Here is a 25,701-nt window from a genome sequence, read left to right as displayed (position 1 = left end):
TCAGCTAAGTTTTTCACATTTCTTTCTTTATAATCAGAGAGTACTTTTCCCTTTAACTTTGAATCAAGTAACTTGCAGTTACCTTTTCCACTACCAATACTACATTCAAATATCTCTGAATTTTTGAATGATTATTCCTTTCAAAAATTATGGTTTTGTAATTAAATACCCTATCAATCCAAGTCTTGTGTTCTTAAGTATTCTGCTAGTTCTTTTATCTATTTAAAATATTAAAAAAAACAACAAAACAGCAACAGAAAAACCCACTAGCTATAAAAAATTTAATGTTTCTTTAAACTGATTCTACTGGATTTGTGATCTGTATTTAATCATTAAATCCAGCATACTGTGTGACTGTGCAGTATTTTCCACATAATTTTTGAAGTCTTACCTAGTATTTATCCTTGTCTATGAACTTCTGCTTCCAGCCCCTTAAACTTTTTTCTAAACAATTATTTTAGAAAAACAGTACAAAGGGGTGGGTGTTGGGTTTTTTCCTTCCTCTGTCTTCTCCTCACTCTCTCCTGCCCATTTAGTTTGATTTTTGTGTACATACTGTTTTTGCGTGCTAGCTGAAGGTACACCATATAGTTAAGGAAGACAAAACTGCAAGGTGACACCATCTGCCAGCCATGCATTTATTGTTGCAATGAATCTAGAATTGTCTAAGGTCTGTTTGTCCAAGAGGGACCCCAGAAACCTCATATGATCCTTTAATTCAGCTCCCTAGACTGAGGTCCCTGGGATGCATTACCTATCCGGTATGTCTGATTTGAGTGATACAAGGAACCTTGCATCAGTTTTTATGTAGAACACCAACAAAAGTTCTGCTTGTTCACATCAGTGACAGTTACAGTTTTCCCTCTGTCTCTGCCTTAACTTCTGGTATTCATGAGAGCTCCTAGTCCATACAGTTGTCCCACTAATTTTTGATCAATTTTTGTTCAGAAAGATCCCAGTATTATTTATAACAGCCTATGGATTTCTCTAAATTAATGCAGTGCACAATAGAGAAACAGGAGAGTGGATTTTGTTTGGCATGTTCAATGAGTTAATTGTTTTCGTAAGCCACCTATTCCATTGTCTTCTAAATGTTCCCCTCTGTGTATCTTCTGTATATTCACCTATATTTTTGTTGTTTCAGATTTGAATAAGTTTGAATTACAGCTCAATTAAATCTCTTTAAAAGCAGAAAAATGAAGGAACAGCTGAATGAACTCATGGGTTTCTCTTTAGATCTGAGAAATTGCTTCATTCTTCTGGAAATATGCATGAAACCTTGAGAAATATTTTTTTCTTCCTATTGTTAGTAATGTTATTAAATCTCTAAAACAGTTTTTTCAAAGTGGCATATAGCCCTAGTAATTATGGTGTTGAGTTGTGATGCTAGAATATACAAAAGATGTTTTTGCAAATGGTGTTCATATTTATTTCTTTAAAATATTTAATTTGTTAACTATCAGCTATGATCTATGAATATCTCTAGTTTTAAAATTGTCAAGCAGAAATATAATAGTGTTTCCAACCTGGAAAAGTTAAATTATGCAGTTGTCACTTGCACCGTGAAGCAGCATTTCTGCTTTCCCAGAATGATTTATAGTTTTAATGTTTAATTTTCTTTTCGGACAGACAAAAATTGTTCCACGGATATTGATGAATGTTCCTCCAAGCCCTGCAAAAATGGAGGCCATTGCCACAATTTGATTGGTGAATTTTACTGTAGCTGTTTGCCAGGTAAGAAGTCACATGATATTTAGTTGAGAAATGTTCTGTGGTATTCAAGAAAGAAATAGAATTTTTCATAAGCATATGACTAAGTAGTAATTTATTTTGCTTGAAAAGAGAAGGATGAACAGGTATTCTTTAAGCATATGCTACAATTGTTATGCAGGTGGTGTCAGCAGAATTTGTTTATAGAATATAACTTGTATACCCAAAATCCTGACTTCCAAACTGACGAATAGAAAGCCTTAGAAATCAACCAACTCTGCTAGTAGCATGATTTTGTTTCCATCTTTTCTACTAGCAAAAGTTATTTTTTTTAATTTCTGAAAGAAAATGTGGACAAGCTATACAGTAGTTGTCATAGGGGTTACTGCGGTGTGTTGACCCTGGCTGGAAGCTGGGTGCAGGCGGTTAATCACTCATCATTTCTGTTTCTCCTTCTTCCTCAAGGGGAGGACTCTTCACACTCTTCCCCTGCTCCAGTGTGGGGTGCCTCCCAAGGGAGACAGTCCTCCAAGAACTTCTCTAGCATAAGTTCCTTCCACGGGCTGCAGTTCTTTACAAACTGCTCCAGCATCAGTCCCTTCCACTGAGTTCAATCCTTCAGGAACAGCCCACTCCAGGTGTGGGTTCCCCACAGAGTCACAACTCCTGCCAGGAAACCCTCTCCAGTATGGGCTTCTTCCTCCATGGGGCCACAGGTGCTGCCACAAGCTTGTTGTAGTTCAGGCTCCCCACAGGAGGGGTCACAGCCTCCTTTGGACATGCACCTGTTTTTTCATGAGATCCTCCATGGGCTGCAGGTGTATCTCAGATACACTATAGACCTCCATGGGCTGCACTGGCACAGCTGCCCCACCATGGACTGCACCACGGGCTACAGGGGAATCTCGCTCTTGTGCTTGCAGCACCGCCTCCCTCTCCTTCTTTACTGATTTTGTTGTCTACAGAGCTGTTTCTCTTGTTATCCTCACACTTTTTTCTGGCTACAGTTGCCCAGTTCAGTTTTTTCCCTCACCTTAACTATGTTATCCCAGAGGTGCTACTAGAGTCAGTGATGGGCTCAGCCTTGGCCAGCAGCTGGAGTCGGCTAGCATTGGCTCCATCAGACATGAGGGAAGTTTCTGCAGCTTCTCAGAGAAGCCACCCCTGTACCTGCCCCCCACTGAAACACTGCTGTGCAAACCCAGTTCAGTTTTTGCAGTAATGAGAGAAGCCAGCAATATCTGAATTTGTCAGTAAGAGTAGATCAACTTTTCTGCCTTTATGCAGCATACATAACTTTATTCACAGATGCACAGAATCAATTAGGTTGGAAAAGCCCTCTGAGATCATAGAGTCCAATAAATAAACAGTATCTTAATGAGATATGAACTTATATGCTGCAGTGTGGCCTTTCAGTGTGGATTGGTGCTATGGGCCAGCATTTACACATTGGAATGTACTATCTTTTAATATAACCAGCTAATTAAAATATGTGACGCTTGCATAATGTGACTCTTTTTTTTTTAACCCCTGCTTTCTTTATTGTGGGCCAGCTGTTGTCAGCCAATCATAAAGTAGTGAGCAAAACATGAAGTGATAATACTCTTTCACTTGCAGTTTTTAATACTCCTAAGTCAGTTACATTGCATTAAACCTTGTTATACAATGTCAAGTTAGCAATGTAAGGATAGATGATCAAGCTTGTATTTAGACAGAAGCATTTACTTAAAGGGTATAGGAAAAAGGAGTGGTTCAAAATTTTTGTGTCCCTATAAGAGCTATATATGTTTTAAAAATGTATACGAGCTATTTCAAGTCTAATGTACAAATAGCTTGGAAGTTATTGATGTGTGGAATACAGAAACTCACAGCCAGCACTGCCACTAAGTAACAGTATATGAGCATGAATATAATATGAATATATGTATAATATTTATGGATATTATTATATATAGAAGTATGTGTATGTGCATATTATACATGTGCATACATATACATTTGCATACTACTTTTTTAGACATGAGAGTCTTACAATAGACTTTCAAGATGCAGAATATTGAAGGGTTTAGTATTAGTATTAGTATTAGTACTATTACTAATTTGGATAATTTTTTAAGGCTGAATTCTTACACGTTGATGCAATAAGTTAGTTTTACTTTTCTGATTGAAAGACTGTGACTATATTTTGTTACTCTTTCCTTGGGGATAAACCAAGTGTCGCATCTCATTTTGTCAGCTTCGTGAAATCACAAACACAACAATAAGTATGAAAACATCTTCCTTTTACACTTAAAAAGTGAGATCATATGCATGAAATTAATAGTGAAATGCTGTAAGAAGTACACATGAAATCTCAGACTGTAAACATTTTCTACTGCTATTTTGAACAGTTGTTAGATACAGTCTTCATGAAGAATTTACCCATCTGCAAAATGCAGGATGAAAATCAATGGTTTACACAGTATTTAGGGATTGAAGAAAGGCAATAGAGCACCTGAAGGACAGCACAGAGGAATTTCAGCCAATAAATCAGCTTCATCAGGAACCCAGTTTAAATGGCTCTCTGCAAATGCATACAGCATGGGGAATATATGAAAAGAGTTGGAGATGTGTGCATGCCTCCATGGCTATGATATTGGCATCATAGAGACACAGTGGAAAGATTCCTATGACTGGAGTGTTGAAATGGAAGGATACAGGCTTTTTAGGAAGGACAGGCAAGGCAATGGAGGAGGAGGAGGCAGTGTTTGCACTCTATCTCAATGTCCAGCTGGAGTGCATGGAGCTGTGCCTGGGGATGGATGAAGAGTCAGCCAGGAGCTTATGGGTCAGGATTAAAGAAAGGGTGGGGACAGGTGACTTTACAGTGAGAGTTTCCACAGGCTGTTCCACCAAGGAGTCCAAATGGTTGAGGCCCTCTGTAGAGAGATGGGAGCAACCTCACATTCACAAACCCTAGTCCTCATGGAGGACTTCAACCCTTCTGGGTTTGCATAGCCAGATTTTGGTATCTGGGGAACTACAGGGGTGACTTCTTTGAGAAGCTGCCAGAACCTTCCTCCATGTCCAAGAAAGCCAGTGCTAGCCAGCTCCAAGATGGACGTGCTGCTGGCCAAGGCTGGGCCAATAAGGAATAATGGTAATGTCTCTGTGATAATACATTTAAGAAGAGAAAAAGACCAAAAGTTGCTGCTCAGATGTAATTGTGGCCAGAAAAAAGCAGGATGAGAATATGTGAGAGGAACAGCTCTGCAGACACCAAGGTCAGTGCAGAAGGAGGGGCAGGAGGTGCTCCAGGTCCTAGAGCTGAGATTCCCCTGCAGCCCATGGTGCAGCCCATGGTGAGGCAGCTGTGCCCCTGCAGCCCAAGGAGGACCATGGGGGTGCAGAGATCCACCTGCAGCCCATGGAGTAGACCCATGCCAGAGAAGGTGGATGCCTGAAAGGAGGCTGTGAACACATGGGAGGCCTGTGCTGGAACAGGCTCCTGGCAGGGACCGCAGACCCCTGGAGAGAGGAGCCCATGGTGGAGCAGGTTTCCTGGTAGGATTTGTCATCATGTGGGGGACACGTGGTGGAGCAGGCTATGCCTGAAGAACTGCACCCCGTGGAAGATTAACGTGTGTTGAAGTAGTTTGTGGAGAACTGTTGCCCATGGGATGGAATAATTTTGGAGAAGTTTGTGAAGAAATGTCTTCCACAGGAAAGACCCCACATTGGAGCAGGGGAAGGACTCCTCACCCTAAGCAGTGATAGGAACCATGTATGATGAACTGACTATAACCCCTATTCCCTGTCTCCCTGCTATCCTGGGGTAGGAGGTAGAGATGGGAAGGAGAGAGGGGTGGGGGAAGGTGTTTCTAAGGTCTTATTTTATTTCTCATTATCCTGCTCTGATTTTATTAATGATAAATTCAATTAATATCTCTGATTCTAGTTTGGTTTGCCCATGACAGTATTTGGCGAGTGATCTCTCTCTGTTCTGGTCTCAACCCATCAACCCTTGGTTATATTTTCTCTCCCTCACCCATCTTTTGTGGGGATTGATAGGCTTTGGTGGGTGTCTGGCATCCAGCCAGGGTTGGCCCATTACAATATGCTGAAAGCTATTATTTCTGTTCAGAGACACTACCAGGCTGGAGAAACAGGCCTATAGGAATCTCACAGAGTTCAACAAACAGAAATGCAAGTCCTTCAGCTTTGGAATAGTCCCATGCACCAGTAGAACCTAGTGCCCAGCTGGCTGAAAAGCAGCTTTGCAAAAATGACCTGAGAGTCTCCTGGTGTTCAACAAGTAGAACACAAGCCAGTCATGCATCCTTGTGGGAAAGCATCTTGGCCTGTGTTAGGAAGAGTGCAGCTAGCAAGTCTGTAGATGATTATTTTTCTACTCGTGACTTGTGTCATGGGATGAGTGGAAGCTTCAGACAAACCTCAGAATTCAGCAGCAGTTTAAATTTAAAGAGTAACTCTGGCCCACAAGTCCTAATGATGGCAAATCAGATCTATTTACAAATTAAATGAACTATTTACTAAACAGACAAGAGATAACAGATGAAAGATCTTACTCAGAACTGCTTACTACACAGTATAAAACTAAAGAAGTACTAGCAGATTACAGCATAACAAAAAACAGTGCACCATATAAAGGGACAAACATTAAAGCTAGCAAAAAAACCAGTATTGATTAGGAGTCAAATGTAATTTACCACTGGAATGACAATAATGTGCACAGATTCTTCCACTTAACACCTGGGGAGTAACTGTGAAGTGTCCCTACTCACGGGAGAAACTCCACACAGTTCCAGGAAAATATACAGGTTTCTGCTTTGTGAAAATTTGGTGTTGCTTTTGCAGTCATAAAGGGAGGTACCAAAAGGTCAGTCAAAAATCTGGCTTATCTTCCCAGATCTCACTTCAACAGCAAGATGTTCATTGGCAGCTGGGAGATGCCAGACCAGCATTAACCCCACAGTGCCAAAATAACTCACTACAAGACAGCTTGTCTTGCTTGAGTTATCTGACCAGTTAACAAACAACAGATAAATTCTTGTGGGGGGTGAGATGCCCTACTACAGACTTGTGAAACTGTGTAGGAAGTACCGTATCACTTTTGCATTCTCTGCTAAAAGGACATTGCCTTACTGGGGCAAATCTAGCAAAGTGCCATGATATCATGGTATCCCGCAGTGGTAGGGAGGAGAAGAGAGATCCAACAGCAGGAATTGTGCAGCAAGATTGATTGATTTAATTATTTTACAACTCTTTTATAGACCTTTTTTTCATAGTCTAATTGGTCAAAGGATCAGCCATCCCTTGGGGTGATTGGCTAAAATCCTAAAACATCCATAGTCAAAATATTTTTCTACTGTTCTATAAACAAGGCTTTGCAAGGCCACAGATGTTCATAGCTTATAGAACTCTGCTAATATCTTCTGTGAGAGAGAAAAGTATCTCATGGGACTGGAAAGAAGCAAGAAAAATTCTTGCTAGCAGCGTATTTATATCCACACCATGAAAATGGAGATACTGAAGAAATTGGACCTCTTCATCCTGAAGAAAAGGCTAAGAGATTTTATTGGGGTTTGCTACTACCTCCTGGGAGGATACAGGGAAGACAGAACAAGGTTTTTCTTAAAGGTCAGAATTCTGTCAGGGCAAGAGTCAATGGACACAAGTCAGAATAAAGGAAAATTCAACATTAAGGTGAAAAAAACCCCAAAACCAGCTGCACTATGAAGGTGGTTAACTATTGGAACTTATTTCCTGGAAAGCTTGTGGTATCCCCATCCATGGAATCATATTCGAAAATTGACAGGACAGTTCCCTTAGCTACCTGATCTAGCTGGTGTTACTATGAGTGACTATTAGACTAGATGGCCTCAAGACATCATTTCCAACTTAAGTTGTCCTGTGATTCTATTATTAAATAAGAAATATTTGCCCAGTTTTACTGTATCAATATAATACTTTAAGGTGAATTTGAATTGAACTACCTGTACCTACACAAAGTCTTTAAGACTGTAGGCATTTTGACCGGATCTAAAAAAGTTCTGCATAATCTTAATTACAGTGTTAAATTTTATCAAGTTTGTGGCTGAAAAGAATAAGTGTTTGTTTATATGCAATGTTTTTCCAAAGCCAAACTTTTTATGAATATTCAAGAATTTATCAACTATCATTTTTTTCATGAGTATTAATTTATTCTTCCACTAGAAAATGGTTACCTATGCATATTGAATTTTGAAAAGGGGGCAAACAAAATTAACAAAAAGAGCTATAGTTTACTACAACAGTAGTCTGTCATCTGGAAATCATTCCTTGAAATGGTCAAGTAGGGAAGCACAGTTTGAGGAAGAAGGAGGAATCTCTTTCTAAAATTTATAACGTGACCACAGGCAATATTTGTGTGATATTTAAGGAAATTTTAATCTACAAGATGCTGGATTTTTTCAATATATTCAGAAAGGCATCAAAATTGCTCAATGGAATGTAGTGAGTTCCTTATGGAAAAGTGAGGACCCTTTAAGTTTGTAGAAGACAAGCATGAGGGAAGCTTAGAAACATAACTTTTAACAGATGACATTGCATTTCTCTATTTTTTACCACAGAATGTGATATAACTAGAGAATTTATTTGGAAGGTTTGGTAAAGGATTAGACAAATTCACAACCAAAAAGTCTGTAAGTCAATACTAAAGAATCCTTTGACTTCTTTAATACCTCTGAATGCTTGAAGGCTTCAAAGGGAACAGATTGCTGGAAGTTGCTATACTAATAATCTCTCCCTAAATAGTCTCTTTTTCTGCTCTCAGACAGTTCTAGGCTGGGTGCACAATTTTTCTCTTTTATAAAACATTACCTCTACTACACACCTTCTTTCCCATCCCTGTTTGTGCCTCAGTGATGTATTATCCCAGCTACACTTAACTGAATACATAAATACTTCTTTTTTTTTGATGGGATTACTGGATGATTAGCATGATTGCTAAAGGAGACTGATTTTGAAGCAGAAAATCCTATCAGTTGATGGATTCAACCTAAAATCAATTTTTGTTCAACTTAATACACTGAATCAAAGGAGCAGTACTTCTGATTAAGAGTAAACATGCACACAGAGAAATTGTAAATCAAATTCTTCCTTTTTGGAAGGTGTTGCTGTTATTAAAGTTTAGTGTACCATGAAATAAGACTGTACTTTCTTTCAAAGCTTTCTGGCAACCCTTGTTATGAAGTAGATGCTTATACATGAAAGTTTTTACTCTAGGGAGAGACCTTAGAAAAACAGTTGCATGCTGTGACTCAAAAAACAAAGTGAATCATCAAGATAACAGATGGAAAAAGTTTACAAAATCATTCAGTTCTTCACACTGCTGCTGCACAATGATGCTTAACATAGAATTGGTAATGATATTTTTTGCTTTGATTTCAAAGCTGCCTGATAAGAAAGTGCAGCATTTTTAACATGAAGCTGTTGTTCTGCTTGCCAAAAAGACTAACGGATGTGTAGCCTAACATTCCAATTACTGATTTCGTGCTTCAAGTCACAATTCACTTACACAATTTGTAAGTCATGTGTTTCTTCTACCTAACATCCTGACTGGTACTGGGATAGCATTCTTTCTAAACAAGTCCACCTAATCAGCTGTAGAAATGTTGCTCTGCAGACTAAAACAGAAGATACTTTGAGTATTCATATAGCAAAAGATTACAGAATGGCTTGTAGCAGTAGCTAGTGGACTCAATATTTTAGGGAAATAGAGGTCAATACATTTGAAAAATCTTAATACTGAGACTTCTGTTGATGCCTTTTCCTGGTCTTAAAATCAAGAGTCATACACGGTTAGAAGGGAAAAAGGGATTTTACCTTGGTATTTATTTTAAGGATCCTTAGGTGCACTACGTCCAGGTTGAATGCACCTGAATGCACACTGCAATGCACACCCCCAAAGATGTGGTAAAACATTATAGGTCTTACTAATTAGCATATCTATCAAAGTTTTCCCAGTGAGAGGCTTGAATGAGCCCCCCCTACAAGGAGCCTTGCCCTGGATGGTTCTATCTTAGTTTACAGAATGTGTTCTGGAGAGGACCATGGGGTCTGCGGCACACTGATCCCTACCTGCAAAGCTTTTAAAATGTTTAGTCTCCTAGCTGAACAAACAAGTCCAAGAATGTAGGCAAAAAGCACTAAGAATACAGAAGTTGTAAAAAGGTATAAAGGGGTATAAAAGAAAAGGCAAAAAATCATCATGGCATCAGTGTAGGCAGTCACATCCATGACTCTTAATCCAGGATGACGGCTGAGTCCATGTAAAGTCAGAGATGTTGGAGAAGCAGAGGTTAATGCGGATGGGTCTCCAGGACCTGCCACTTTTACTGACCCTTGCAAAAGCAGTATCTGGAAAGAAAGAGTGACAGGGAACATTATTAGGGGTCCTTACCAAGAGTTTTTCCTTACATTTATAGCTCATCCATACACTAGAGCTTGTCTCTGATATTTGTGAAACATTAAATATATTTTGAGTCACCCCAGTAATTCTTCTGTGGTTTTGAGAATCTTAGTGTATTAAGATATTTTTCTAATAAAGATGTTCCTGATCATGTCCAGTCATTTGTTACCACTGAAGGTCTGATTGTTTGCTACATTTTTTCATGGAGCCCTTTATAATATTAGTTAAACTGCAACTGTTTTTTACATTATGTGTAACAGTTTAGTCATAAATGACATAGCAGAAAAAGGCAGCAATTCTAAAATTGGCACAAGTTGAGAGCCCTCTTTCATAAAGAAAAAGAATTCAGAAGTATTCTACAGTATTTTCAACATTATGAAGCAGAAAAAATAATCTTCCAGGGCCATTCTTTTTTACAATGGAAAAAAGCCCCTAATCTTGTCATTATCAGCAGAGAAAGACTGGAAAATACACAAGAAAATGAATCTCTAATGGGTATTCCCCCCAAACAAAGAATTGATTGGATCTGTGTACTGGGTCTGTTTGAGATAGAACTAATTCTCTTCATAGAAGTTGTTACAGTGCTGTGTTTTAGATTTGTGACGAAAGCTGTGTTGATAACTCAGGAATGTTTTGGCTGCTGCTGAGCAGTGCTTGCACAGCATCATGCCTATCTCTGTTTCTCTTTTGCCCTGACAGTGAGTAGGCTGGAGTGGACAAAAAGCTGAGAGTGTACAAAGCTGGGACAGATGACCCCAATGGAACAAAGAGAAATTATCTTCCATATGCAATAATATAGTAGCAATAAAAGCATGGAAAGAGTTTTCTAAAGTAGCTTTTGCTCAGAGACCATATGGCCATTAGGGGGAGGTGAAGAGTGACTGCCTTTGCATTACTTGGTGGGGTTTTTGGCGGTTTTTTTATAACTCACTAATTTGTTCATATCATGACTCACCAGTTTCCTCAAATTTGCCTTTCCAATTTTCTATGTAAATCAAATTTCGAGATATACATACCTCTTTCTACTTCCATGTTTTTCACTAGAAAATCAAGATGACAGGGCAGAGAAGTTTTAAGTTTCCTCACTTGTCATACTTTATCATACTTTTGGATTAAGTTGTCATACATGTTTTAAGTTGTAATGCTAACCTTAATATACATGTTTCATGCAAACAAAAGTCTTTGAGATTTATGTAAATAAAAATGCTGCTGAAAAAGTGCATAATAAGTCATTCTTCCAGTGGCATGTAATTGCTCAGACATTGTTTATTCAAAGTGTTCACTATGATGTAATATACAACTTTGTATTCTGTAATACACTGGCATCTATACCTTCTATTTGTTCAAAATGTTCCCAGAAGAACAGTAAGATTTAAACTTTTAAACCTAATCTTTATTATCTGTTAAAAATTGGACATAAAGGTATTAAGAGCAAATAAAACTCTGCCCTTTCTACTTCAGTGAGATTTCATTATATTATTCTCATAGCAATAAACATTTAGTGAGCTTTTGCACTGAAAGACTGAAATATATAGAATATTGATAAATTAAGAAGATGTAAAACAAGACACAATGATTTTAAAAAGTCTTGAAATAGATATACCTTTTAATTACAGTTTTAGCAAATGAAAAGAAGTAAATGAAGAAGGAAGAAGAAAATTCACTGGATGGCACTGAAAACCATTCATTATACATCAACACATACTATGTATATATACTTGCAACCAAGTGTAGTAGAAGGAAAAGGTGGAACCCAAAAATATAATGTGAAAATAGGAAACAGGAAAGGACAAATGAGAAGAGCAACACACTTTGCAAAGTTCATTAAAAAGTCTCTTACAAGACTTTGCTGTTTAGGCAGGCTGTGATGAAGAAAAAGTAAACATGGTGAGGAGACCACATGGCAAATTTCTTGCTATTGTGAAAAGATACCTTATTAGGTGTAATAACTTAATAAAGTTACTTTCTTTTTTATAATTCCAATTTTTACCTGTGTTCCTATTTTTACCAGTATAGTGCTTCATGCCAGTGGTAAATGAAATTTTCCCGCAATAGAGCAAGAAAAAAATTGCTGACTTTCTCTCATTATGTGCTGTCATTTATAAGGCTAAAATACAGGGAAAAAAAATGATTAATAGCTCATTTGTAATGTCAATTCTATCCACCAGCCCTAGCAGATGACTTACAAATTTGACATTTTTTTAATAGAAACAACACTATTTGTTTCAAAGTGTCTAATAAGACATTGAGTTACTGTTACCAAAAGCAGACACAAAAGAGTGATGTCTTGAGGAATACTGCAATAACCCATTAGAAATCCCCCAGGTGAGGAAATATCTCTATGACAACCTTTAGCTTGAGTCTATTAACTTCTAAAAGTACTGTAATGGCAGTAACAGGATGGAAAGGAATGATTAGTCGATACTAAACAGCTGTTTTAAAGACCTGTTAAAACTATCATAGCTGTATTTCACAACTTACCAAAGTTATATTCTTTTATAAAGGATATAATTTGACAATTCTGACTAATTTTTAATTTTCTGCTTCTTATGTTTGATATCTCTATATTTTTTTTATTTTCTGATACATTATTGGAATATGTTCCCATGATTAAGTGCCTCTTGGTTATAGAATGAGCCCATTCCCATTTAATAAGAAATTAATAAGATTTACAATGATGTAATCTCTGGCTCCTCGCTATCTTTTTCCATTTCTGACATTAGAAATGCAAATAACATTTGTTTTCAGACACCACATTCCAGAAAACTGCTATAGACACCTAAAAGTGACACCACATTCCAGAAAACTGCTATAGACACTATAGACACCTAAAAGTTTGGTCAATAAGATTAAAATCATACTTTTTGTTGAAAATTTAAAGTGATAATCAAACTACGGCCTTTTCTTGGTGTTAGTATGCTGTGTCTACTAAACATAATTTTTATACGCTTGTCTTTTTCCTTGAAATTTCCACTCATTTAATTCTTCATCTATGTTTTTGTTCTGTCTTTATGCTTTTCTACCCTCCTCTAAAATAACTTCCTTCTTTGACAACTCACTTTCCAACTAATCTTCTGGTCCTCCAATGTACTAAAAAATAATTAATTTCAGTTTTCATTTTCTATCGCTCTACTTGCATTAGTAAGGAGTAAAAATATTGTATAAAATTCCTGACAGGTAAGAGAATTGCCTTACCAGATCTTCAACAAAGTCTGTTGCTGTTGCTTTATGTGGTTTAATCACCATTTTTTTCCCCTTTACTTACCTGTTTCTAGAAAAAATACTTTCCCCCCCACCCCAATTTTTCTATTAGCATATAGAGTTCTAATCAGATCAGAAATGAAGGATCATATTTATATCTCATATTATCTTTAGAATTTACAAAAAGACTAGAAAATATATGATGGATGACAGGGAACGTCTATGTACTTTCTCTCTGTCCAACAGATTGCTTATCAGCAAATTCTAAGAAACAGTTCATCCCAGTATTTTGCTTGTGTACTACCTGCCAATCTTAATACCATAAAGGACATGAACAGCAAGATAAAGTATGTTTATTTTTATTTTCATATTTGTCTTCCTAAATTCTGCTTAAGAAACCTTTACACTCCTGAGGAAATGCAGGCCTGAATTTATGTGGCACTTCAGAAACCATTCTCTTCTTAATAAAGTCATCAAACTTAGTTTCTGTAAAAAATTAATTCATCTCTAAAATAAGAATATTAAACTTAAGAGCTCTTTATTTAATCCAGTATTGTATTGCACAATGGGGAGCGGCTCATCCTCTTATCTCCTTATTCTTGACACATGAAATCTCAAATCATGCAATACCTGCAAGATGTAACTGAGGAACAATAGCAACATTGCCCCATTGCTTGTGCTGATTTTACTGGGAGCTTCGTATTTCACTGCTCTTTTTTTTCAGAGATATTAAGCTGAAAATCTGTGTAATTCAGAAGTTAGGTAATTCATATTAATTATTGATATTGTTGCTTATGTTTTTGTCATTGTTTTTGTTTATTGGGTTTTTTTTCCTACTGATCTGCTAGCAGCAACGATTTTACCCCAGATCTGACTGGGGTAAACTATTTCAATTAAGCTACTGCTCACTCTCATTTTTCATTATCCATAAAGGAATTTATAAATGCCACAGGATTTGCATATCAATTACAGGAAGATGTTATATAGGAAAGGGTAATAAATTACCTTTTCCTAGTAACAATCAAGCTATGTCATAAGATACATATCACCTTCTCAGCAGATCTTGACATCACCCCAAAAGAAGCAGCAAACACTAACAGCTTTGCACTCCTCAGGGGAAAATGAAAATGGATAACAGATATTATTTCATAAGGCTTTTATTTTTTTTTTTCTACCCTTGTGGCTATTTTATTCTGCAGTTGTAAAACAGCATTAGGAGCTGTTTTAATCCATCGTACCACAAAATTATAAGATAGCTTGACACATTTCAAGCCAGTAAGCACAGTCAGAATAAAAACTTCTTCTGTGTCTTCTTAATGTAAATAATAGAGATTCTGAAGCTGCCTGCTGTGGTACAGTAATCAAACTTCTGTTTTAATAGCTGTAAGTCTTCTGGTGTATTTCTGTAAGGTGTAGAGAGTATGTGTCTGTTTTTCCTTAATCCTTTTTCTCTAGTTCTAACCCATCTTTTAGCTGAACTGACAACAATGTTCTTACGGTATTGGAAGATTTATCTAGCCATTGTGGCCGTTTGCCTAGGTTTAAGGGGGTTTTTTGGGAAAAAACACTGCAGGGCAATAGTTCTCCTACATCTTCTCATTAAATTGTATGGCTTAAGGTCCACCTTGTCCAAAGCAATAGAAATGGTTATTGAAGTCAAGTAGCTAAAAGAGACGAGGTGCACTCATTAGCCCTCAGTGGCAGAAAGAAATTCTAGATGGCGGGAAATGAACAGAAAAAGTTACAGAAAGGTCAGATTCACTCCTTTTAAAAGAACTTTGTAGATCAGAACTTCTGTCCTGCTGTTTTGGTCTATATTCAAGAAGAAAAGAACCCTTAAAAAGCAAAAGACTGAACAGACTCAGTGACTTCAGTCACTCCTCATACGGCTTCCCATCAAGGCCCTTCACCATTTTGTTGCCCTCCTTTGGACACTTTTTAATATTAGTCTCGTATTGTGTCACCCAAAACTGCATACAGAACTTGAGGTGAGGCCACCCCAGCGCAGAGGAGAGCAGGACAATCCCCTCCCTTGCCCAGCTGGTGATGCTGTCTCTGATGCCCCCAAGGACACGGTTGGCCAGGGCACTGCTGACTCATGTTCAACTTTCTGTCAACCAGAACCCAAAATCCCTTTCCGCAGTGCTGCTTTCCAGCATCTCATTCCCCAGTCTGTACATTCATCCAGAGTTGCTCTGGACCAGGTGCAGAATCTGGCACTTTCCCTGGCTCAACTTCATGTGGTCAGTGATTGCCCAGCCCTCTAAATTGTATAAGTCTCTCTGCAGGGTCTCTCTGCCTTTGAGGGAGTCAACAATTCCTCCCAGTTTAGTATTATTGACAAACTTACATAGTATTCCTTTAAGTCCGGTGTCCAAGTAATTTCTGAGTATTTTGAAGAGCACAGGACTGAGGATGAAGCCTTGTGCAGCCCCACCAATGACAGGTCACCACTCTGATGCTACCCCATTCACTCTTGCCCTTTGCATCCAACCTGTGAGCCAGTTGCTCACTCATTACATGATGTGTTTATCCAGATGTGTCCCATACATCCTGTCCAGAAGGATCCTGTTTTTCCTGATGTTTTTTTCAGGTGTTTTTCTATAACTCCCAGAATAATATTCTTCAAGATTTTATCAGTCAGAGAAGAGCCTAGAATGCTCAAATGAAAAGGCACACTGTAAAATCTTTTTGTTTGGCTACAACTTCAGTTGTGGCATTTAGAAAGGATTCAGAGCAATTTCAGAGCTGTAGGCCTGTGGTTAGACCAAGAAACAGAAAGGTAGAAAAGAGCAGAAGTGAAGTATAGAACTGTGAGGTCTAACTTGAATTCTTGAAAAAATACCAGAGAAAATGTGGAGATGAACTATTTATAAGCATCTGAAGCCAACAAAAATATGACAGTCACTAGGTAACATGAATTTCTCAAGAGCAAAATGTGTGAAGCCATTGCAATTTCTGTTGTGAGGTGGTAATAAACTTTTGGGATAAGGAAGAAGGTTCTATATATCTTGAATGCATCATCATTCTTATAAGGAAACCAAAGGAACAGTGTCTCAATGAAACTACCACTGAACGACATGTAACTCCACTGGAAAAAAGTACTAAAAACTGATAGTGATTCAGTGTAGAAAAGAACAATAGTGGAAGTATTTTGAGTCCACTGAATGCTCTTCATTAATGTTGCTTATCAATGATCTGGATGATTGAATTAGGAATATTGTGCCTGAATGTGCAGATGGCACCAAACTGGGAGAGACACAGGCAAAAAACTCTAGCAGTGTTCTGGAAAAGAAAGGAGGTTCAGCCAAGCAAAGATGAAACCACTTTGGCCGTCATAAACAAATTCATAGAAAATCGGAAACAACTGGGCAGCAATTTGCAAAAACTCATCCTGAAATTTCAGGCTGAATGGGATTGAGCCATGTACTGCTGTTGTGCCCTGGACAAAGAAATCTCCACCCTGAGATATTTGTCCAAGAGTTCTGCTTGTGCAAGAAGTGATGTAGTTCCCTGTCGTATGCCAGTGTATACCATCAGGCTGCTGCCAATCTGACCTTGCCTTGCTGACTTTGACTTCCAGGCTTCTTCTCAAACCTACTTTGCCACTGCAGGTCATCACTGTGCTGTGCTAGAGCTGGTCATCAGCAATGGACCTGCTCAGCTTTTCTCATTTGGGTGCTGAGGGACTGTATTGCTTGTCAGTGAGTTGTGCCCTGCATACTTTGCTGTCATATGATCTGTAGGAATAATAAAATTTGATTAAATTTATTAAATTAAAGCTATCTGAACACAGTACTTTAAAATATGGTATGAAGACATATACTCTGCATACAGAGTCAGCACAGGTTATGATTGTGTTGGTAACCATTACCTATCTCACAAAGGCTACTAATATTTATTTTTCCAAAAGATTTGTGCCTTTAACTGGAGCTGTAGGTATGATCATGACATATCTCAAAAAAATGTTGTTATTATCCATATTGCTAGAGTTTATTGGTGAATGATGATTATTATCAGAAAAACACTGGTGTTCAATAAGTAGTGACCAAACTGTTAGAGAACAGCTTGCCTCTCACCTCTAAAGAATTCAATTTAATCTGACAATTTGTAAATTTTTAAATATGTCAGATAACTTATATTTGGGTACACAGTGATTCCATGATGGACTGCATTCTGAAATGGAAATAACAATGCCCTTTAACTCTCCTGTGTTGGAGCATAACTGAAGCTAAAAATTAATCTCCAGGGTTGAGCAGACCCTGCAAATATATCAGTGAAGGGAAATTAATGTGCCTGTGCCAAGAGTTTCTGCTTTAGCACAGAGGTGACTAGGACAAATTGGCTAACAGTAACTGTTTAGTAAAAGCCCAGAAGAGGGCCAGAAAGGGGTGTGGATTCAGGCCCACACAAGATATGCTTCTGGCTTTGTAAGCTCTGCCTGTGAGGTCTGTTCCCTGGGAACTGTTGGAATCAGAATTGATCCTAGAGCAAATCCTTTGGTAGCTTATAGGAAATCACCTTTGTTGCCTGTGTCAGGTACACTGGCTTGCCATCATTGTCATATTAGTTTTTACAGTAAACAACCTAATATGGCTGAGGCAGAACTTCTGGGATATCCAGAATATTTTAAAATGTACATGGATTTGTTGATACCAAATTGAGTTAGTGGTAAGCAGAAGGGGGACTGACTGCTCTTTTAAATTCCTCTCCAGGCTGAATTAAGATTAAATGATGCACAGAAGTTTTTTCTGAAAAAATATTTTTCAGTCTTCTGATCAGAAAATCATAATACAAAATTCAAACCAACTTGTAATAATTACTTTTCAGCTTCCAGTAGAGCTTTTTGAGGAATATCCAATGAAACATTATTTATCAGAAACTGCTGACATTATGGGATAAAAACAGACTTTTGGCCTAGAAGATTTATTTTTTTCACTTATTACTTAGCTGAAAAAACTTTGCAAAATATATAACCTCTTGAAATACTTCAAACCTGATTGACAGAAAATTGAATTGCAAGTCTTGAAATTCTTTTGCCTTAGAGTATTTATTTATTTATTTATTTCACAACTGACTATGTAGGAAAAAAGCTAATGTACAAACACCCTCAGTACTAATAAAAGTACATTCTTATAACTTGTTAACTTTCTTTCAGACTATGTGTACATAAACATAACTTTTGACTTGTCCCCAAGCTCAGCTGAGAAATAAAACAGCTGATTTTTTTGCAAGAACAGAACAATCTGAATTTTTCAATTTGCTGCTGTTGTTAGATCAGAAAGTCTGCTTGTGAAAATGAGCAGTCTTCAGAAAACACAAAGACTTTCTTAAAGTTGAATTGCCATGATTTCTCAGTCTCTTACCTTTTGGAACATGAAGTTTTAAAACTTTCAGAGGGCAACTGTTATACTAATCTAATTGCTGAAGTTTGAATTGTCTTTACCGAGAATTACTGGGTTTTGTTATCTGAGTTGCAGAAACCATATATGTAAGAAGGATACAACAGAGAAAATTGCATCTTCTGCTGTGTCTTTTATAGTTGTGATTGGTTACTTCAATACAGCTATCACATCTATTTATTAGAGGAGATGGTCAGAATAAAACACTTTCCTCTTGTATTGTCTGAGACAAGAGCATTATTTTTCTCCCTGCCTTTTGTATTGTGGTGGGCTGACCCTGGCTGGATGCTAGGTACTTGTTAAAGACACTTTATATCTCTCCTTGGCAACAATACAGGGGGGTTAAAATATAAGGTAAGTCTCTTGAGTTCAAATAAGGACTGGGAGAGATCGCTGACACATTACTGTCACAAGCAAAACAGACCTGTCTTGGAAAAATTAACTGAATTTACTATTAATCCAACCCAGTACAGGAAAAGAGGAAGTAAAACAAAATCTTACAAACACCTTCACCCCACCCTTTCCTCCCTCCCATGGTCTAACTGCTCCTCCCAGTGGTGCAGGAAGACCAGAATGGGGGTTATGGCCCAGGTTGTTTCTGCTGCTTCTCAGGGAAAGGAGTCCTTCACCTGCTCCAGTGCGGGGTCCCTCCCATGGAAGACTTCTCTGTAAACTCCAGCATGAGCCCTATCTACGGGGTGCAGTTCTTCATGAACTGCTCAAACTTGGGTCCCTTTCCATGGAATGCAGTCCTTCAGGGACAGCCTGCACCAGTGTGATTTCCCCCGTTGGGTCACCAGTCCTACCAGGAAACCTGCTCCACAGTGGGCTCCTGTGGGGTATGCCCAGCCACTGCCCTGGAGGGATGTCTGCCGAGATAAGATCGCCCAGCAGGACTCCCTGGAAAGGACTTTGAGTCATGGTGAGGAAAAGTAGACCCACAATCCTTTGGGAGACCCTATGCAGATCGTTCTGTAACCCATTGGTCTATCCCAGACCCTCTGTAATCCATTGGTCCCCTTGCTGATCCCCTGTATCCCTATAAAAGCAAGATCAATGGGCCCCTGTGGCTCAGAGAGAGCTCGTCCCTGGCTTTCCCTTCGCCAGAGGGAACCCATAATAAAGCTACCTTCGTGCGGAACCAGCCATACGGGTCTTCTCATCTCTCTCTCCGGTCTGGTTTGGCCTAGAGGCAGCCCTGCAGAGCTGAACTGGAATCACGAGCTGATATCACTAAAGAGCTGACAGCTTCTGCAAGGGCCCCTCTGCCAGCAGCTGAGAGGAAGACACCGGGCCTCGGGAAGGCAATTCCTTTCAGGACCATCTCCCCGGACCGGTCATCTCTTCCTGGGTCACAGCCTCGGACCCTACCACCAGCTGTAATAGGCTCCTCTGTACACAGGTCTGCCACTCCTTGCCAGCAGCCTGCTCCACCATGGGTTTCCCATGAGTTCACAGCCTTCTATCAGGCATCCACCTGCTCCAGCGTGGAGGAGACCCATGGGCTGCAGGGGCACAGCTGCCTCACCATGGGCTGCACCATGGGCTGCAGGGGAATCTCAGCTCTGGGACCTAGAGCACCTTCTGCCCCTCCTTCTGCGCTGACCTTGGTGTCTGCAGAGCTGTTCCTCTCACATGTTCTCACCCCGCTTTTCCCTGGTGACAATGACATCCATGAAATCACTTTTTTCCTCCTTAAATATTATCACAGAAGGATTACTGCCATTGCTGAAGGGCTTGGCCTTGGCCAGCAGTGGGTCCATCCTGAAGGCAACTGGCATTGACTCTGTCAGATATGGGGGAAGCTTCCGGCAGCTTCTCAGAGAAGCCACCCCTGCAGCCCCTACCCTGCTACCAAAACCTGGCCAAGCAAACCCAATACACATGCAAAGATGATGATTTTTCCTCCTTATTACTCTTCCTCCATTTTGTTCAACACTGCTATTATTAATTGCATGTTTTTACAATTTTTACATTTTGTATCATTTCTGCAAAAAGTACAATTTTTGCATTTGAAATTCCAGAGGACCCAAGCAAAAGCAGAATTTCATTATCACAGGTGTTGAATGACAAAAAGCATTGCAAACACTCTATCCAAAAAATCAAATTAATGAAATGGTTTTTATAAAATTATTATCACATCCAATACAAATAAGGAGAAATTGGCAACTCATTATTATGTAAGAACCCTAATGACAATGAAAATATTCTCCAGGTTTCAAATGAATTTATTACATTCTGGATTTCTTTCTTTCAGTCTGTTTAAGCTTTTCTCAGATGTAATTTTTACAGGAACCATGTAACTTTTCCCCCAGAAGTAGTATTTGTTCAATAAGTGAATGAATGCACATCGAATCCTGCTGGCTCTGACAATAACCCTTAATGTGAGGTTTCAGTTAATAGTTTCAGATGTACCTGCCATCCAGAATATAAGGAGCCATGTAGTGAAATTGCCATAAATCACTGTGTGGCTGGACTATGTCAGAATGGATCACAAATCAGTGATCTCCCTGGAGAGTTTAAGTGCCATAGTCTGACTAGTAAAAATCACTTTTGTCATGAGGCATTTGGATTTGTCAAAAAGAAATGTCTCAAGAATCTAAATGGGACATTTAAAAAAAAAAAATTAAATATTCTGTTGCTAAATTTTCCTTATCTAAACTTATGAAGTACTTTTGGATATCTGTAACAAAAAAAAAAAATCAAAACTTGCTCATTTCTTTTTGTAGGAAGTACCATATTCTTAAGTACTGCAACTGAATCTGTTTTGATGAGAAGCCTTACACATAACTAGATGTTTAATATTAAAATTGAGTCCTGAATCCAGTACCTTTTGCTCTTCAACTTAGTATAGTGACTTCTTTAAGTAGATCAGATTGCTCAAAGCCCAATAATCCATGCTGTAATACTCTGATAATTAGTTAAAACACAGAAATAAAAGGATTTTATTTCTTTATAGATTTCAAATCTATGAAGTTATTATGAATAATAATTCTTATTTCATCAAGGAAAAAAATGTGTTGGCTTTTCTATATTCATTATCTGTACTTAGATGACAGTCATATAACCACATGCAACAGCTACACATATATCTCTGCATAGCTGTTACCATCATTGATCAATGTTTCAATTTTATTTCTTTATCATAATTTTTTATGTTAGTTTTATGTAGTACTTCATTATACAGACATTAAGAGCTGTTTACAAAGGCAAAAATGAGAGACTTAAATTTTTAATGGCAATCAACAAGGAGGAAAACTTCAGCTGTGCAAGAATGTTGCACAGCTGGTGTTTAGGATGGAATTGAAACATAGCTTAAAGACACCCTTCTGCATCTACTGATTTAGAAATGAAAATGACTGCATGTGTAGGGCAGTTTTAATATGCATTGCCTTGTATTTATGCCTCAAAGGGTTGTTCAACAAGCCAGAATTTGTAAGGTGCAGCATGTTCCAGCAATTTACCCTGATGGTCAGAAGTTGCTGTTTACCCTCATGTAACAAGATGTACAAAAGTTAAAAAATCTTCCAGATCAGGAACTCTTCAGTCGTGCCTTAAGAATATGGTTTACATTTCCTTTAGTTTGAAGACTATTGTCCAAGGAGGACTGAGCTTTTGAAATTTTGTAATTATCTATTATACTCAATCTGCACTTTATAAACACTATTAAAACTAGGTTATGTTTAGTTTCTAAAACTATCACAATATACTGTAGAAATACAGATTTATTTGAACATCTTTGGCCAAAGAGTCTTCTTTTTCATCTAAAAATTGACTAACACAATGGCAGATATGGGGCAGCTCAATGGCACACTGGAATCTGTCGTGACAGTACCTGTGCTGCTGAAGGATGGCATTACTTTATAAATATATTTTTAAATTAAATGTTGTAGTGGTTTGGTCCAAAATACTCATTACTGTTTATCTGCTGTGAGATAAGAATTAGGAGAAATACAAAGCAGGCACCAGACTTGAAAGAATATAAAGAAGTTTATTAACAGACCTAAAAGAAGAAAAAAAAAAAAAAAAATTTATACCACCTTCAGAACTCTCCTCCTCCCCCCACCTTCCTCCCTTCTCCCACTGACAATGTAAAAAGACAACCCTTAAGATGTTCAGTCTGTTTACCACTTCCATAATAACCTTGTTCAGTCTGTTTAGAAAGAGAAGTCTCTTCTTGCCCATGCTATGAACACATTATCACAATGAGACAGCTGCCCACTTCCAAATATTGTTCAGTCCCTTTAGGAAGAGGTCTCTCTGCTCGTATGTGAATCCCTTCCCCCGACTTGCAGCTTTTCTTGCAACTGCTTTCGAGGGTCCACTCTTGAAGTTTTTTGGGGTACAATTTTAAGGTTGAGCCATTCAGAAACAAAAACAGAGGCCCTTCTCCTTCCCTGGGAGCAAAGGGTCTTCATCATCTTCATCTTTAGTACTATCTCTGGGAGCATCTCTAGGGACTGAGGTTTTCTCCTTTCCCGTTTGGAGCAAAAGTCCTCATCGCTTCCATCTCTCCCTGTCCAAAACTTCTCATGAAATTACAGCTGCGTCAGCATCTGCCTATCTCAGCGCAGGTGCTTTTGCTTACGAGCTGAACACTCCACCCCCCATATCTTCATGGAATTACAACGGGATACTCTGATATATCATAGCTTCACAACAGAATTTCAGGTTTAAGCATCTCCTCTCTCTCTTCCCTCAGGTTTTCAGCTCTTCACAGCACTACAAGGGTTAATCTCACCTCGGCCTTGCAGCTTTGCAGCTGGAATGTTGAATTTTTCTTATCGCAGTGGAGAGGGGGGAGAGCCGAGCCGCTCTGGCTGCCCACGGCAAGGCAGTGGGGGGGATTCCATGGCTGGAACAGGTCCATGACCCAGGATGGCCGTGGCCCGGCCTGGCCTGGCCCGAGCAGGGCCTGGCCGGGCCCGCTGGCCCCCACACGGGGCCTGCAGCCACCTGTGCCAGCGCCGGAAACGAGAGAGAGCTTGGGGGGGAGTTTGTCTATTCTTAAGTGTGGATCACAGAGGTGGTCACAACTTTAAGTGGCTTAGAGAATTGTCCATATTCAAACTGGCCAGCTGATAGGTTCTATCAGTTCCCAGAGGAAGCTGTAAGCACCCCTTAGCAAGGACATCCCTTCCAGGACTATGCTTGCTAACCTATGACAAATGTAAGTTCAGATCTTCAGCCAGACTTGGTATTTAAGTTTGTAAGACACTGGAATTAATTATATTTAATTCACTGAACCAAATCTCTGGTTTAAGTCTTTAGTGGCTTTTCATGCTGCACTTGTTAAATTATAATAAATTGGTCCGGTCTATTTTGATCTTTGTTGGACTAAAAATATTTAGAAAAATTTTAAATGCTCAGCTGATAGGAGACCAGAAAACCATACTTCTTGTACCTTAGCTCACTAAGTTTTTATGACCAAACCAAAATCTCTAAAATTTGAAACTTTTCGTTTACATTCAACATTTAGGTATGAGCTCCCCACACATGGATTGATTTTTCAACTTCTTTATATCACTTAGTTAAATATATTTATTTGATTTGAAAAAACAAGTCAGTCAAACAAAGAATATTTACTTGCAACGATATATTGTGTATGTTCAATAATAAAAGTGCTGTCATCAATGAAAACTATGATTTCCTTGACACGTGGTATCCTAAGAAACTATGTCATGGCCAATAAACCTAAAATGTAAAATGTAGGTTAATATTTTATCTTTGAAATCTATTTTTTAAATTTTGTGCATATGTACCACTCAATAGGAAAGAGATGCTTAATTTTCACAAGATTAGATTTCTTATTAACTATAAGTGAACTGGTTCAAAAACTCAATACCAATATGCTGCCAAACCTGTCCTTGTAATACCTGCTTTATAACAGAATGTATTGGACAATGCTTGTTTGTTTAGAAACAGAGGATGCTTTCTTAGTGTGGTTACAGAACATCATATTAAAAATGAGAAGGCTTGTATCAACAGTGGGCTTATTGTTATATCTATCAATAGAAACAGGAGTATTTCCATAAAATCACTCAAAGAATTTGATATTCTATCGATTTTTTTGAAGACCCACTGTATTTTGAATGGTTTTTATTATAATTGCAAGTACATCTTTATCACTGACTTTATCATTATTACTTTGTTCCATTTAGAGTGGCTTTGTATGTGAAACTGAAATGTTCAAGGAAACTGGAATATTTTACCCTATCCTAAATAAGATTTTAAAACATAAGAAAAGTATATGTTAAATTTGTCTATCACTTGTCTGTTTTCTCACATTAAATGTAATAAATTTCTTAAGTCTTCTGTTACTGTATTTTTCACCAGGCTTTACTGGTGAGTTATGTGAAACAGATGTTGCTGCCTGCCTATCACAACCATGTGGAGCCTCCAGCATCTGTAAAGACATAGTGGGTGGCTATCTCTGTTTCTGTGCACCTGGCTTTATAGGTGAGTTCATAGAAGTGTTGTTTAACATGTTTCTGTCAGTCCTAAACCAGAGAAAAGAAGTTTGTTCAAAAACAGCAATAGATAATTTAGCAGTGTGCCTCAGATTCAGGCAGAAACAAATTTTGTTTCCTGGCACACAAAAGTACTTGGCTGAGTAAGAGCATTCAGCTGTACAAAATACTGACTACAATATTTCCGCTCCAATTACTCTTTATACTATTTTAGACATGGTGTCTGTCTTATACTGATGTGATTTGAACTCCCAGCCATATGCAAGTCGGCCTTAATTTATCTCCTTTGTGCTCTCTGTAATAATAAGGCTGCAGTAACAAGGGCCTCAACTGCCAAACATGCATCCAAGATCCTAGGCAGGTTTAACTACTCATGTTTGCATCTACCCTTCAGTCCATTGTCATTAGACTGACTAGATTAAAACTAGTTTGGGTATGTCAGCATACTGACATGGTGTTTCAAACT

The 25,701-nt window shown here is 38.4% G+C and overlaps 1 protein-coding gene across 3 annotated transcripts in view; it reads left to right on the top strand.

Annotated features, from left to right (window-relative positions):
- EYS (eyes shut homolog) overlaps positions 1 to 25,701 on the top strand; it is an 855,823-nt gene that overhangs the window by 291,588 nt on the left and 538,534 nt on the right. For all 3 annotated transcript variants that reach the window (XM_032104713.1, XM_032104714.1, XM_032104715.1), the window contains 2 exons: positions 1,630 to 1,734; positions 25,102 to 25,224. In XM_032104713.1, the coding sequence (XP_031960604.1) occupies positions 1,630 to 1,734; positions 25,102 to 25,224 (228 nt within the window). The remainder of the gene's footprint in view (positions 1 to 1,629; positions 1,735 to 25,101; positions 25,225 to 25,701) is intronic.

Source organism: Corvus moneduloides, chromosome 3 (genome assembly GCF_009650955.1).
Source record: "Corvus moneduloides isolate bCorMon1 chromosome 3, bCorMon1.pri, whole genome shotgun sequence".
NCBI classification, from domain to species: Eukaryota; Metazoa; Chordata; class Aves; order Passeriformes; family Corvidae; genus Corvus; species Corvus moneduloides.
Note: the sequence above shows the minus strand (reverse complement) of the source record. Positions and strands in the feature narration are given on the sequence as shown.